The 16,636-nt window shown below is 35.1% G+C and overlaps 2 protein-coding genes across 2 annotated transcripts; both read right to left on the bottom strand.

Moving 5' to 3' along the window:
* Positions 1 to 1,666: 1,666 nt before the first annotated feature.
* Positions 1,667 to 4,923, bottom strand: LOC120263970 (glutamine synthetase nodule isozyme). The gene is made up of 13 exons (XM_039271951.1): positions 4,764 to 4,923; positions 4,154 to 4,193; positions 3,940 to 4,043; positions 3,802 to 3,850; positions 3,615 to 3,721; positions 3,416 to 3,503; positions 2,839 to 2,967; positions 2,700 to 2,774; positions 2,549 to 2,602; positions 2,421 to 2,458; positions 2,191 to 2,350; positions 2,058 to 2,118; positions 1,667 to 1,975 (listed from the first exon to the last, which is right to left on the bottom strand). The coding sequence occupies exons 1-13, from the start codon at positions 4,835 to 4,837 to the stop codon at positions 1,881 to 1,883; spliced, it is 1,074 nt and encodes a 357-aa protein (XP_039127885.1). The 5' UTR covers positions 4,838 to 4,923; the 3' UTR covers positions 1,667 to 1,880.
* A 5,781-nt stretch (positions 4,924 to 10,704) lies between these two features.
* Positions 10,705 to 16,428, bottom strand: LOC120262995 (NF-X1-type zinc finger protein NFXL1-like). The gene is given in 6 exon segments (XM_039270923.1): positions 10,705 to 11,011; positions 12,312 to 12,383; positions 13,166 to 13,827; positions 13,830 to 13,922; positions 13,925 to 14,806; positions 14,808 to 16,428. Coding segments are annotated over 4 exon segments (3,066 nt in total). The 5' UTR covers positions 16,287 to 16,428; the 3' UTR covers positions 10,705 to 11,011; positions 12,312 to 12,383; positions 13,166 to 13,215.
* Positions 16,429 to 16,636: the final 208 nt, after the last annotated feature.

The raw sequence follows: 16,636 nt of genomic DNA, 5'->3' as shown, positions 1-16,636 counted from the left end.
TTAATAATAATGTGAGTGCACGTCCGAGGCTTTAATTTAAGTATGCACACACTTTAACGAGGCATTAGATTTTTTGTGTGGGTTTGAGATATTAACTCATATACGTACATTTTTAATAGATATATTCGAAGTATTAGTTTCTGTGTGTACGTTGAGGCATTACACGTCCAACACGCACAATTTTAATAAGTGTATTCAAGACATTAACTCATTTGTGACAGATAAACTAATAAATACTCCTTCCTTCATTTCTTTTTATCTGTCATAAACTTATGTTTTATTTTATTCTGTCATTTTTAAACATCAAAAAGTATTTATAATGTTTTTTTTCAAATTACCCTGACATTTAATTTTAATTCTTTTTTTGAAATTAAATATGAGAAAAATGTGAAGATTTAAATTATGGGTAATTTTAAAAAGATGACTAATTTTTTATTAAATTATATGAAATAACTAACTTTCTTAGTACGTGAGATTTGGTTATTCATGACATGACAGATAAAAAAAAGAACGTAGGGAGTATTTGTTTATCATCTTTGTTAAAAAAATAATAAAAAAATATATATATAAAAAAAAACATTGAACAACTTAGGGGAACTCAAGCACACAATAAAATAAATAATTTTAATTTTATAAATCTTAATTTCATTTATGAATTCCAAACTGTCAAAGTGTTTATAGTCTAGCATCATTAATTCTATTTTGTGTGAGAAATTCAAAGATAAGGACACGGTTCATGAGTATACCTTTTATTGTGCAAATCACATTTGTTAATAAAAAAAAAATTCACATCAATAATTATGAGAAAAAGTTGATTCTATGGGAACATATTGATTCATTTTTATTATAAGATCATTAGCTTTAGCTCAAGCAGCAATCTTAGTCCATGCATTTTTTTTTAAAAAATATATTTAACAGCTTTTATTTGCATACATACTCTCACACCTTTACAAATTTCAATTCAAAATTTATATTAATATTTGTAATAATATTTGATAATAATACCTATATTTTTTTTATAAAAATTTATAAAAAATTACCAAGAACTCTGTAAACAAACAATCAAACAAACAAAATAAAACCTCTGCATTATTGCTTGTTCACATTCTAATTTTGTTGTCTGTGATTGAGGTTCATATCACTCATACCCACAAATGTTTTCATTTTATAACGTTGTGGCCACAAAACTTTTTTTTTAATGTAAAAGCCACTTAATTTTTCTCCTATTGCACGTGAGGTCAAAATAGTCTGTTTTAAGACGGTTTCCGACGCCATGTCAATGCCATTTTAGTGCCACATCAGTACACTCGCTGAAAACAGCTTTAAAACAGGTCATTACGACCTTACATGTAACCGAAGAAAAGTTAAATTATTTTTATGTTAAAAAAAAAAAAAATTGTGGCCATAATATTATAAAATGCAAACATTTGTGACCATGAGTAAAATGAAACCTCTGTAATTGTTTCATTCATTAGTTTGGTTTTGTACATAATAATATTCCATTCTCTATTTTAATTTAGTATTCAATAGTTTGTTAGATAAATTAAGATATCACATACACTTTCCTAATGTAATATTTATCTACTTAACATTCTCTGTTCTTGTTTGTCTACACACCATTCTACAACAATTCATATGTGATAGCAATACTAGAACAACAGAGAAATATGGAACCACAACCAATGCCAATTCAATAGACATTGTTAGGAATAACACAAAAGTTCATTATTACAAAATGTTCATAAATTATTCGGCAATCGATAAGATAATCGAAAGGCGAAGAACCAAACTAGACCATCACAAAGCCGAGTGATTGCTCCATCACAGAGCTTGGAAACAACAGGAAAAAAAAAAAGGCGAAAAATCCAACAAAGAAATGCTTATGTCGGTTTCCACAGAATGGTAGTCTCGGCGACCATTGAAGTGACGACGTATGGATCCATGTTAGAGGCCGGCCTTCGGTCCTCGAAATAGCCTGAACAGACAAAAATGACAGCAAAAGATTAGCTACTGTATGTTTTGTATTGCAGGAAACTTGAGAATATGTAGTAGATTGCCTTTGCCATTCTTTTCAGTGTCCCGGCCAACACGAACTGATGCTCCGCGGTTTGCAACTCCCTGTAGATGCAAATTTGATATGATAATTAGTCGATTCATCGAATAATGCAGTTGGTGACAATAAGGATATACCCATGTGAAGGTGTTGATATCTGCTGTCTCATGACGTCCAGTGAGGCGGCGTTCATTTCCTTCACCATATGCAGCAATGTGCTCCTTGTGCCTCAGGCCAAGCTTTTCAACAGCCTTCTTGATGACTTCATACCCTCCATCGTTCCTCATCGATTTCGTACTGGTGATAAATAATTCAACGAAATATTTAGTTCCTCCCTCATTTTATTGGCAAAAAGGAAAATGTATACCTGTAGTTTGTGTGAGCACCAGCACCATTCCAGTCACCCTGTTATTGCCAAGCAATTTCAAATTATCGAAAGAAGGGATAATAGAAATCAATACAAAATCAATAGCTGCTTTATAGAATGAATCGAACCGGAATGGGTTTAGGATCGAACGAGAGAACAACTCCGGCTATCTCAGTAATTCTCTGTTAAAGCATTAATTTGCAAAGCAGTCAATTTAGAAAAACAAGATTTCCAACCAATGAAGCATGAACATTTTTCAACTCAGCACTCGCATTTTACCTCAAGAATGTACCGAGCAATCCAAACTTCATCAGCAGCAGAGATACCGACAGAAGGGCCAACTTGAAACTCCCACTGCATCAAGAGAAACCAGTCAGGAACAATGAAATAAAAGTATGACAAATAATTACAGTCGTACCTGCCCTGGCATGACTTCACCATTAATCCCTGAGATGTTTACACCGGCATAAAGACATGCTTTGTAGTGAGCATCAACAATGTCACGGCCGAAGGATTTGTCAGCACCAGCAGCACAGTAATATGGACCCTAATACAAAATCACATCAATAACAAGCGGTTAGTCCCAACTATTTGGGTTCGGCAACTTCGGCTTCATAAATCTTTCCTTTCTACTCCATTAAAGGCCAAAAGACTAAATAAACCAGGTAGACATATCATTACGCAAAGTTTCTGCTAAATATTTTTTAGGTCTACCTCTCCCTCTTTTATGACCTTCCACCCGGATAGTTTTTGTCTTTTCTTATGGGGTGTCCACAGGTCATTTAATGTAAAATCACAGCATTAGACTCAATTAATTAATAGTCTAATTTCACTGAGGAATCTACAAATAGCAAAATGAAATTCAGAGTGGATATCTAACAAAGTTAGGTGAGATACTTCTGACAAAATCAAACACTGCAAATGTTCAGATTGAAAACAAAAAACCAAAGAGAAAGCCACACCAACAACTAAACATTACTCAGGATTATTCTTACCTGCGGGCCAGGGAAGCCACCCACTGGCCAGCCAAGGGGCCATTTGACATCTTTCTGCAAAAGAGTATACTCTTGTTCGATTCCATACCTACCAACATGATTAGGTACCAGCACAATTAAGTGATGACCGTTAGCGAGAAATAAATAAATAAAACAAAAAAGACGAACAAAAGAAGATGATATTAAAATATAGGAATACCAGGGTACTTCAGCAGCAACTGCAGGATCGCTGAATATCTTTGCAGCATTAAATCTTTTGTTTGTGGGTATTGGTTCTCCTTGTGGTGTATAACAATCACACATGACCTTAAAATGAAGATTGAAGTGAGAAAGTAATGGATTATGACAAACATTGATTGAAAGGAAAAAAAAAGGTGAAAAATTACAAGGATGTTGTTCCCCCTCCTGAAAGGGTCCTTGAAGATGGCTTGAGGACTGCATAAGAACATCGAAACAATAAGTCTAAACATACTAACATCGAAAAATATGAATGATGGAAAATCAAAATTATGGCATATACTCACTATAAAATCACTTCACTGTCTTCTCCAGGGGCTTGGCCAGTGCTAGAACCATCATAGTTCCACTTGGGAAGCTTGCTGGGATCAGTGACTGGACCTGGGAGTGTCTGTAAGAAATATTTGATAGATTTGCAAGTAAATAACCAAGAAATAAAAAAACAGAGAGAAAAAAAATGAGAAAAAAAAAGTTAGGAAAAACAAAAAACAAAAATCTCACCCTCGCTTTGCTCCTGATGTCCATACCAGATCCTCCAACCCTGTGGGACATTCATACAACAATTAATAATCTCATTACCAAATGAAGAGACAGCAAAATCTTGCAGTCAAATCACAGTAACAAACCATGTAGGAGAAAAAAATCATTCATATGCAACCAAAAAGAAAAAATTGATCAATTGAGATAACTAAAACAAGAAAAAGCAAAAAATGGGCAAAAGCAAATATAGCAATAAACCCTAATAATCTCTGTACATCAAGAACAAGAGTGCAACAAAAACATTATACCCATTTTTCTTATAAAACCCAATCAACAATTATTGGCTTTCCTAACACAACAAGAACCAAAAGAAACCAAGAAAAGAAGAAAGCACCAAACTTTTACACAGCCACAAACCCAAACCATCACAAAAGCTCAAAAACAAACAACAAAGAAGTCTAAAGCCACACAAATGCCACCCAAAATACAACCTTTTCATAATAATCAAGAAAAACCCCAAAAGAAACAGCTTTCTTTAAGTAAACAAAGCAGGCAAAAAAAGCAAGACCAAAACTAGAGCAGCATCAAAGAAAACAAAGAAAAGGAGGGATCTTTGGGTTGGGAAACAAACCATATGTACTCTGCGATGATCTTCTCTGTGGAATCAGAGAGGTTGAGGTTGATAAGATCAGAGAGCAACGACATGGCGAAATCTGAGAAGCAAAAACAGAGCCAAATTTGGAGATATTGAGGAGAAGAAGAGAAAAACAGAGAGCTTGAGAGCAAAATGAAGTGGGAGTGAGGTTTTTATAGAGAGAGATTTAGTGAAATATATAAACAAATAAATTTTATAAATTAATTAAAAATTATAAAAATAATTAAAATAATTAAACAAATTTTAAATATGAAATTATTGGAGTTTTTACATAAAGTTAGTTGGACATAATTATTTTATTTGATAAACAAAATCATCCATCAAAAAATGTTACTATGCATTTATTAAAGAGAAAAAAATCATCCATTCATTTTAAAAAAAAATTGTTTAATTTTAAAATTAAAAGTTTTTTATCATTAGTGAAATTTTAAAACAGATTAATAAACTTTATATATATATATATCAAATAAATTAATTTTTAAATAAAATAATAATTTTATTTGACTTAACATATTTAACGGTTTGATAACAGTTTTGTCTCTTTTCTGCAAATCTAAAAAACCATACATTACTCTATCATTATTTAGTAAAAATAAAAAATTTACAAGGGTTTTTTTAACTTTTCTCATTTATTTTTTAATATTTATGTAAATATATTACTACTAAATTTTTCTATAATTAAAATTTTTTATAAACCTCAATATATATATATATAATTTGGACGATAACTTATCACTCCACCGTTTATAGTCGGTTATAAGACACAGTGCTGACGTAGCGTTCGTTTTTTGGGGGGGCCCACTCACATGAAACCAATCAAACAGTGCTTACGTGGGCCCCACGCCACATGGACCCACTTATTTTTCTCCATTAAAAATATATTTATTTATAAAGAAAGTAGCTAATTTGAGTTCTTTTCAGTAATTTATCATATAATAAATAAAATATATAAATAAGAAACCCAGCTTTTAATAAATCAATAATAATTTTCAAACCTTCTTTGGAAATCTATTCCTGTACTTGGAGTAAACATTAATTAATTAAAAGTCAAAATGTAAGAAAGTAATAAGTTGAGCTATGTCTATTTTTTAATCAAGTGTCACATCACTTTGTCTTATATAATTATTTGATTTTATTAATAAATTTAAAAAATTACTTATAAATCCTTGGAGGTTTCCATTTTTCTTATTAATCCCTCCGACATTTTAATATTCTAAACTGTTTATGTACTTTTCATGTATTTACTCATCTATTCTCGTTGTTAACTCCGTCAAATTTTTTATTTGTACCAGTATTACCCATGTGAGAATGAAAAGTGAGATTTGAAATAATAAACTTGTCACATTAATATTTTTTGTCTTATTAAATTAATATTTTTACAATTTTTCTTCATATTCTTTTTTGAAAATTTGTACATGTTTCCTTTGTAGTAGAAGTAAACTTCGCTCTCCTCTCCTTCTCCACCACAAAATTGTGAGTATGGATTTCATAAGGTTGTGAGTAAAGCTCTTCTTTTTCTCTTTGTCACATCCTTATGAAGAAAGGTACGGTGTAAGGTGTTTCAAATAGTAAAGCACTGTAAATTTGTGAGCATGGATGTCATATTCTTATGTGTCAGTGTTTCTCACATCTCAAGTCTCATGCTGGTTACTAATATTATGTAGAATCACATATTTGTTTGGTTCTACATGTTAATAGAAACCTTTGTTGTGGCAAGATACAAAGGAGAAGGTGTTGGAGTTCTTATAGAGCTGAGTTCCAAGGAGATGATACTAAAAATGAGATATGTGAGCATTAGGTCTTTGATGTCTCTTTGGTAAGAGTAGAGTTTGCCATGCTATATGCATAGAAAACGATTTGTCTAATTGACTTAGAGGCGGACTTTCAACACATATATCACGTATGCCACATGTTCGACAATAATGTTGTAAACCTTATCATAAACGAAATGAAAAAGACAACAGACGTTCTCATAGGCTCTTTCTTCCTAGTGTAATAAAACTATAAATGATGGTGCCTCAATTAATCATTTCATTGTGTTGTGCCAGTGTTATTTTCTGCTTTTAGTTTAGCGGTTGCGAAAACAATTCAGTGTTTTCCACTTTCTATTATTCGTTGCAATGCATCCTCTAGGTTTTACGTTTACTTATGAGTGCTTACTTTTAGTTTCACACGATTGCGTGTATTACAAGCACTCTCTATGCATTATTGATTGTTTCTGTATATTATATGATTTTCCTATTTATTATTCATGATTTTTGTATATTGTTGTATATTTCCACTTACTATCAGTCTTTTCCATGTAATATACTTTGTTAACATGTATTACAGATTGTTTCTTTTCACGTAATTTGGCATAACCAAGCAAGGAGTCATTTTCGGGGAGCATGGTTGCAAACATGGAGACGCTTATATCCCACCACCTTTCCATGGAGCCCTAAGCTTTCTCAATTGTTTAAAACCATCCAAAGGACCCTGATTAGACTAGGTCAATAATTTTTGCGACCTTCATATGCGTTATGTCAATTGGGGGCATTTTTGTTATTTTATTGCTACCTTAACACCAATACCATGCATGTAATGGGAATCTGGACTAAAAATGTAAAAACCATGAAAAGAAGGGACTTATTAGAAATATGCAAAATTTGAACGAAATCATTTATGAATAACCAAAGCATAGGGCATAGGGGACTATCGATTACTTCCATGTAATAAATTTAGTATTTTTAATTTATTAATTATGCCAAAGATTATGAATGAATGCTTATTAATATTAATTTTTATAAATGGATCTAGTTTCGGTCCACTACCATCTTTATTTATTACGCTCTAATACAATTTTAGATATTTGACATATATCACACATATTTTAATAGTTACGATTCAAACTTAGTTAACTTTTTTTTATACAATTATATCAATTTTTTTATTTTTAATCTTTTGAAATATGGTTCAACAACCTTATTGATTAAAAAGTCCAAAATTATAAAAAAAGTAATAAGGTGTGACATGTCTATTCTTTAACCCAAAGTCAAATCTCTTTGTTCGTATAAAATTATTTTATCATTTATGTTTTGAAAGATTGATTGATTTTATTAATAAATTAATTATGCCAAGATTCGCAATTATTCATGAACTTAATGAGTATTTATTTCAACTTCAATTTTTTATTTTTTTTAATTCAAAAAGTCTATGACTTATGGATTTATTTATATATTTATTTATTTATTTATTTGAAAGACAATGAGTTTGAACAACATTGATGAAGACATTAAAATCATTTTCAAACTCTCACTTAATTAATTTAAAGATGCCAAAACAATGTTTTGCTTGAACATTATTATGCCTTTTCGTTCCATGAGAGCTAAATAAGTGTGTTTTAATTGTTTCTAAGGGTTATGTTTGTGTTTGACCACCCTTTTATTATTATTATTATTATTATTATTATTATTATTATTATTATCAAATATTTTATGACATTGTGTGAAGAATTAAGTACTCTTCTCTTGGTTGAATTTGCAAGCACACTTGATTAAATAAATTATTTTACGTAAAATATATAGCAAATAAAATAATATTCATCTATCAACGATAATTAGTTGACAATCATGGTACATGTTATCTTCTTTCCCATCAAAGCTTAATTAGTATTGTTATTTTGGTGAGTTAAATTGGATAATTCCAGGTAATACATATATATATATATATATATATTCAAGAATCAAATTTATTATTATCATCTCTAACTATTCAGAAAATTTTAGTTATGTTCCTAAAAAACAAAAAATGATTTTTATTTTTATTTTTATTTTAACTAAAAGTACTAGTCATTTATATACATGACAATAAATGAATAAATATATAAATCCTCCTCGTATGTCTACATCTATATATTTTGTCTTTATATTAAGCACATGAAAAATATCAACTCATTGTTCAAGGATCACAAAAATAGTAATGAATAAATTTTACATTTAATAATTGATTATATATATAAACACATATATCCTCTCATTTAAACAATGGTATAATAACCGAATTGGTCCCTCTATTTTTCTCTCTCTTCCTTTTTAGTCCCTCTATTCAGAAATGCGCCCCACTAATCCCTATACTCTTGAAAATGACCTAATTTAGTCCCTTTATCCTTAATCTCTTCCCATCTAGTCCCTCTACTCTTGAAAAATACATCCATAATTGGCCTATTTTAGAGTGGAGGGGACTAAGTAGAATCATTTTCAAGAGTAGAGAGACTACTTGGGAGCATTTCTGAGTAGAGGGGCCAAAAAAAAGAGAAAAATAGAGAGACCAATTTAGGTATTATACCTTTTAATAATATATGATCAAGTCTTTTATATAATGTGTTTGTATCTTCCCAAATAAACAGGTTTAAACTTCAACTAACACAGAATATAGTACAGGTATATTGAGATATTAACTAGGCGTACAGCTCTATACATAACTTATTAACGTGATTGGTTCATATTTTGTTGAAAAAATATATATGATTTTTTATAAAAATAAAATTTCACTCAAACCAAAATACATGATAAATACATAGAAGAAGAGATGGTAAAATCATTAGATTCACAAGAAGGCTTAAAATCATTTGGCAACATGTGCTTTTGATGTTTATTGACAGAGAGATCCTAATCTTTTGAGAGAGATACAAATCTCTCAGGTATCATTTTGTGAGGATTTCCATCATTTCATTGGACCTCCAAAATTTTCATTCCAAGGTTCATGGAAGATGTAATTTTCATGATTTTGATGTTTATTTTTCCAAACTATAATTTGCCTTCTATATTACACATTCAAGCTTTTTCAATAAATCAATGTTATTTGTCTCATATTTATATATATAATTCAGATCTTATGACATTATATTTAAATATATAATTTATTTTTTTAAAAAATAGATTGAATACAAATACACAAGGAACAAATGGTCTAAGCAAAAGTTTCATTTTCACAAAATAAAAAAGGGAGCTCTTTGTTTCTAAATTGTTTTCATATTGTTGAAAATTTGTGATTTTTTTATCCATGGTTATCAATATATGAGCACTCGTCAACTAGGAACGTTAATAGAATTTGAAATTTATGAACATTGGTCATGATCGTTGGATTCATATCCAACGCTTTTGATCATTCATGCTACAGTGCCAAAAACTTTTCATTTAGTTGTTCTGTGCTTAAAAACAGTAGCACATTGAAAAATAAAATATACAATATTTTTAATCGTCCAATTATTATTAACTCAGTAATATAATCAATCACAACCATTGAATCTAATTTCCACTAACACTACAGTTTAACTAAAAAACTCAACAGAGAACACCGTTTCCACTCGTTGGGTGCTAGTATAGATTTTTTATTATTCATTCAACTATTCATCATCCCACTTGTTCTTAGGACGTTGTACTAACACCCTCAGATTACATATCCTATATATATATATATATATATATTATTTTCTCACCACAATAAAATCAAATTGGAATCTATGAGCACAAAGTTTGGACAATAAATGTCATACATCAAAATTATTTAAACATTCACATTATTTAAAACAAGAGATTTCATTATTCCAAACATTCAACTTCATTATTTTATCCCCACATTCAACTTCATTATTTCATTCCATACTTCAACTCTTAAACCCAACAACTAAAAGTTATTAGGTGAGAAGCCACACCATCAACCATAGATTCAAGATTCATTCAAACATCACTCCATGTTACATGCATCCAACCCCATTTATCTTTAGGCACACCCAATGCTACCCAAACAACACGAGAAGCATCGACAATGTTATTATCACACGGTGGTTGATAGTCATGCTCGGCATCACAACCCTTAGTAGAGTCACACTCATCCACCACCTCCGCCACCACACTCCGGCCATTACCGTTAATTCTTACATGCTTAAGACACCTCTTAGTACCATTTCCTTTCAACCATCCGGTCGACAGAGCAACGACCGGAGTATTATCTGAATGGTACTTGTTATCGCACTCAGACGGTCCACCACCGTCTTCGCCTTTCTTGAACCCATTGATCGTCAGCACCGCATTTTGTGTTATTCGTGACAGGAGGTGAACAAGTATACACTTTATAAGATTCACCGGCTTTGCAGCAATCGGAGTCGTTTTTTTTGTTGCATTTTCCTGGAGGTGGATTCTTCCCTTTTACCTTACCGCTCGGCTTGCATTTTTTCGCTTCTGTATCTGTGACAAGAAGAAGGATAAGAATAAAAATAAGAACAAATCGATGATCAACCATTTTTCTTCGACAAGCTCTTTCACCTTTACCTTTTTCGCTTTCTATATATATATATGTAAAGTATGTCGGTAGAATTAGAAAAGGACTAAGCTTTGGGAATGATAGGCATTGTTTTCTCCTCCAAGTTTATGGTTGATATCAAATGAAAGACTTGAAAGGAATCTCAAGTGGCCGAATACATGAAAAAGAAACATTGTGATAATTTGGATTACTGTATCTTTGGGCAAGATGTTTGCTAACTAAGCTTCTCTCTATTTATGGAATCTCCCTCTCAAATTATTGTTGAATTTTGTCTAAATTGAAAATATGACAAGCTTGATTCTTTGGATTTTAATGTTTGTAGTCTAGATTATTTAATTAGAAAAATTATATACGTGTGTAGTGATATAGAGTCGGCATATCGTGAAATTGCCATAGCCTCTAAATTTAAAAAATAATAAAATTATTTATACTTGTCGGAGCCTCTGTTGTCATTCGAAAAATCTCAATTCAAACATATCATATAAACCCAATTCAACCCAAAGTTGAGACAATATTTTTCAAATTAGCCAATGTAGAACTATTAATTACTCCAATAATCTGAAGATTGGGCTTCATCTTGTTTAATAATAGATTACAAACCCTAATTTTCCCCTAGATTAATAGAGCTATTCATTTAAATTGTTTGTGCCCTATTGATTAGTTGTATCTTAGTTCTTGTTTGCCAAAGTTACTAGTTACCAATTACCACAACATCCAACTAGTGCTTTAACCTGAAAAAATTCAACCTTTTTTTTGTTGCTTAAAAATATGGGAAAAAAACAACGATGAAAAACTTTAACCAGAGGAAACAAATAAAGCACCATAATCAAGTGTAATAAAAAAATAATTCAATTGAATTAAACACTAATACTAACTGGGGAACATGCCGCAAAAAGAACTTTCGAATTATATTTATCAATCAGCATAGCAGTTGATGAACTTCTAATAGGTTCAGTTAATCTATATCAATATCAACAGGTCATTGAAGCAAAATTTCCCATTATTCTTCCTGTTTTCATGTAGTTATTCTCAACATGATGAGCAACATTGCACATTAAATCGATTGGATCAGGTAGAACATGCTACAAAGAACCTGAGAATTATATCCTGAAAGCCAAAGAACTACTGAAACTTCGCAAAACAGTGACTAAATTTTATGGACAAAGAACAGGCATCATCAATAAGAATTTCAAAAAATGGAAGTGTAACAGTGTTGTGATGTACCATGCATAACTTCTGCATATCCAAAGAGGCCCATTTCCCAGTTTTGGTGTTTTCATTGTATTCACCCTCAACCTGAGAAACAACATTGTTCATTAATCCAATTGAATCAAATTAAAAAGAAGACAATCCAATTAAACACTATGCTATCTGTAGAACATGCGACAAAGTACAAAGTCTATACATATATATATACATAACCTCAACCTGATATGCAACATTGCACATCAGTGCAATGGCAGAATACATAATTGTAACATAGAAAGGGAAGAAAAGCTTCTGTTTCAATAAATTGATTCTCCAAAATGATAGAGACACAACTTCAAAAGCTACAAGGCGAACCAAACGATCAAGAAAACCATCCAATAAAAATCACACATTGTACCATCCGAAGGAAACAGGCCACATAGAACTTGAGCATTATGTTATCAATAGGGTTTTTAAATGGAACAGGCAAGAATGGTATGGGTGCATGGCTCATAATTAGCAAAACTTAATCAATATCAAAATCTAAAATAAATGCCTCTAACTCAATATGAGAGGTTGGACATTTCAAGATAAGGTATTGCCTCAAAACTACTCAGTTTAGTTACATTGGTCTTCCTGTAGAAATATAAGGAAACCAAAATGAATGCTAGTGTCTCAGAATCCCCCTTCGGCAACAAGTAACATTCAAATGAGGAATCTATTCATATCACAAACATAAAATGAACTTTTTCATCTCGTAGGCTCATCGTTCACTTGTACTCATTTGCCTTGCCTCAAGATTGGCAAAGAGAAGGCCTACATTCAGCACTTCAAGGAATATCAAAATCAAAACAAGCATCGATATCTATCACCTCATGTATTTATATTACCAAATTCCATCATGATCAGCTGCCAGCAAAATAGGAATATGCTTGCACTGTCACTGATAGGCCTCCTCCCAGTCATCCACCGTTTCCTCAACCACTGCCTCACTATTAATGCTCACACCCTGAGAAGAAGAGCTTACGCTGCCATGCGTTTGATCAATCATAGTAGTCACATTATGACCATCCACTGATTCAGTCGTCACTGTATTTGCAGAAGCATTTGGATCAAGAACATCCCATCTGTTTGGGGAAGCCGCAATGGGAGGCACTTCATTCGGTCTCCAATGAGGCAATGTAGCATCACCCCATGATTCTGACTCCGTGGCAAGAGCTTGCTTCCATGGATTACCACTGCTCTTTGCAGGTACTGTTCCCTCTTTCTGTACAAGCCCCCATGCATTGCTCACTGGTTGCCCGGATGCTCCACCATTTGGAAGGACCATGACCGCACCATGATACGCTGACCCATGATCCAGCCTCCTTAGAGCAGTAGCAGACCGCATCGGATCATTAAAAACAGCTAGAGCATTCTTATTATTCAGCCAAACCATCTCACATTCGCCACCAAACCTGAGAACCAATGAACTGATATCTGCATCTCTTGGCAAGTCAAGCATAGAGACAACAAGCCTAGGATCCATGTCAATCAGCGGATCAAAAAAACCGGAGGATGGGGAGGAGCGGTTATAGGAAGGCCAGGTTTGGCGCCCAAGATCCGAGATGGAGGTTTGGACTTGGGAGTAACATGAACAACTACAAAAACGTTTCGGGTTCCCATCCTGCTGAAAGTACTGCAAGCTTCCACCTCTCTGCCAAAGCCTTAATTGCATCCCTCTTCTCCTTGATCATGTGGCAGAATATGTGAACTCTAAGGGTGCTGGAAGTGCTTCCTTTAGGTTTCCCCATAACCAAGAACTTGAACCTCTCCTCAGCAGCCATGGCGAACTTAGGCTCCCTTCTCAAGAGATCTGAAAGCAATTCAGAAGTACTTGCATTCTCCCCAAAGTGCAATGCCTCCAGATTTGGAGTTATGTCAAATGCGTCAGCGAGAACCCGCTTCCTTTCCATCTTAGCACATTCTTCATCACAAGTTAACTTCCTCAAACCAAGAGGCACCTTCTTCCCATCTGCTTCCACTGGCTGAAGAGGCACTGGCAGCTTCTGAATTACCGATGATTCAAATACAGTCTCCATATGATATCCGCTTGTGCTGCCGCCAGCACCACATGGAACACTAGCTGTGATGCGGCCACAAGAACAGGAGATTGTGACTGGAAACTCGCATCTCAAATCTGGGCACGAAGCAGAGGGATGGCAAGCTGCCATACATGTGTGCTTGCAATCCCTCCGTGGTGCGCCACAAACTTGCCCACATGAAGACTTTGCTCCAGAGACTGACCCAGATGATGAATCACAAGGAGGAGGATGACAAGTCCTGGAACAAGCATGCAACCCACACTGTCTAGTCTTCCCACAGAGCTGATTGCATCGGATATCTTTGGAACCACAAGGTATATTCCTCAGAAGCAAATGCCCACCAATGCATTCCTTCACTACAGGCACAGAGCACGGAGGGCAGTCTCCGAAATGGCATGTGTGAGCTGCTGAGTGCCCACAAGGCTGAGGCACCAAACAAGGATGAGGGACACGATGGGCTCGGAGTACCACAAGGCAAAGGAGGAGGTATCGAAGTCTTCCCACAAGCACAGGTAAGATCAGTGAAGATGGTTTCCAAGCACGGTGGACAATGGCCACTGTGGCACAGCAACTGGCAAGAATGCTGTCCACACTGAAGCCTCTTTCCGCACGAAATTGAACACAAATGAGGGTCCCAATCATAAGCAGCAAGCTGCCCACTGGGTTTAGACAAAGGGCAGCATTTCTCACTGCACCTGTGCCTCCCACAACCCTTCTTCTTCCCACACGGCTTCTCACACACAAATTTATTCGTCTCTTCCAACATTCTAAAGCACTCTACAGTTCGTGTAGATGACCCACACCGGCACTTCTGCTCAACCTTGGCCAGACAAGGCGGGCAATCCCCAGCATGGCAAGTCTCTCCACATCGATGAACACCACAAGGAAGCAACTTGGAACAAACCTGCGAACAAGTAGGTATTGGATCCAAGCAACTCTCACGCTCCTTCGACAATGGCGTCTTCCCACAATGGCAAGTATTGATCTTCTCCGGCAACAACTCGCAGTCACCACACGGCCCCGGATGGCAACTTTCACGGCAATCATGATTCTCACAAGCAAGCATCTTCCCACACATTGAATCACAAGAAAAGAACCCATCCGAATCCATAACCTCCCCCTTCATCGCCATGTCACCACAGAGCACAACCTCAGATTTCTTGGAGCAAAAGCAAGACGCAGTAATCAAGACACGGCAGGGGCTGCAAGCCCCAGTATGGCAGATCTTTTCACAGCGGTGGCGACCACAAGAGAGAAGCCGACCACAGACCTGACCACAGGTGAGGGGAGATGTCCGATCAGAGCAGCGCCGAACGACGGTCTTCTTCCCGCAAGGGCAAGGCCTACGAGGGGCAAAAGCCTTGCAAGGCGGGCAAGGGCCAGGGTGGCACGGCAGCACGCAGACATGAGGACAAGGATCAAGATACTCGTTCTCTCCGGGATCACCGCGATCCAGTGGCTTGCGGCAGGGTTCGCCGCAGGAGTGAGCGGTGAGGTAGAGGTCATTGGGGGGATCCCGCCGGCTACCGCAGAAGCAAAGGTAGGAAAGATCTTCAGGCTTGATAGCTTGAATAGACTGGCAACCAGGGCAACGCCAGGAAGCAGCAGCGGAGGCGGAGCCGGAAGCAGAGGAGTGATCACCTGAAGTAGGAGAGCGAGCCCACTTGCGGATGCAGTGGAGATGGAAAAGCGAGTAGCAGCTAGAGCAGGACCAGATCGGCGCCGATCGCCGGACGTTATCATAGCAAATCATGCACTCAACGGCACCGCGGGAGAGCTTATCCTGGATTTCTTGAACGAGCTGGGGAATCGAGGAAGGATCCGATGAGGATTGAGACTGGGATCCATGGCCATGGCGAGAATCTGGATTAGGGTTAGAGAAACGAGGTACCCAAGCTTGGCGAGAGCGGGAAGGCTTGCGGTTCATGGTTGGAGGAGGGAGAGAAGAAGAGGAAGAGGAAGAGGGAGGGGTATTTTGGGAATAAAAATTATGGTTGTTCGTGGTGATGTTATTCCGATTTGGGGATTGAAATAAATGGGAGATGGATGTTATTATATATAAAGAGAAGAAGGTGACTTGGGGAAGAGGAAAGGAGGACAAGGAGACGAATGGAAGAGCTTTATTGGTATTATGAGTGATGGATCCACCGTTGATTTTTTATTTGGACGGTTCAGATGATGTGATCTGTGGTTTCTGGGAAATAAAATTAAAAATTATTATTAAAAATTTAATATATATATATATATATATTTTTTTTTTATTCCCTTCATCTCCGT

Source organism: Dioscorea cayenensis, chromosome 6 (assembly GCF_009730915.1).
Source record: "Dioscorea cayenensis subsp. rotundata cultivar TDr96_F1 chromosome 6, TDr96_F1_v2_PseudoChromosome.rev07_lg8_w22 25.fasta, whole genome shotgun sequence".
NCBI lineage: Eukaryota > Viridiplantae > Streptophyta > Magnoliopsida > Dioscoreales > Dioscoreaceae > Dioscorea > Dioscorea cayenensis.
The sequence above is the reverse complement of the archived record's forward strand: the minus strand, read 5'-3'. Positions and strand labels throughout refer to the sequence as shown.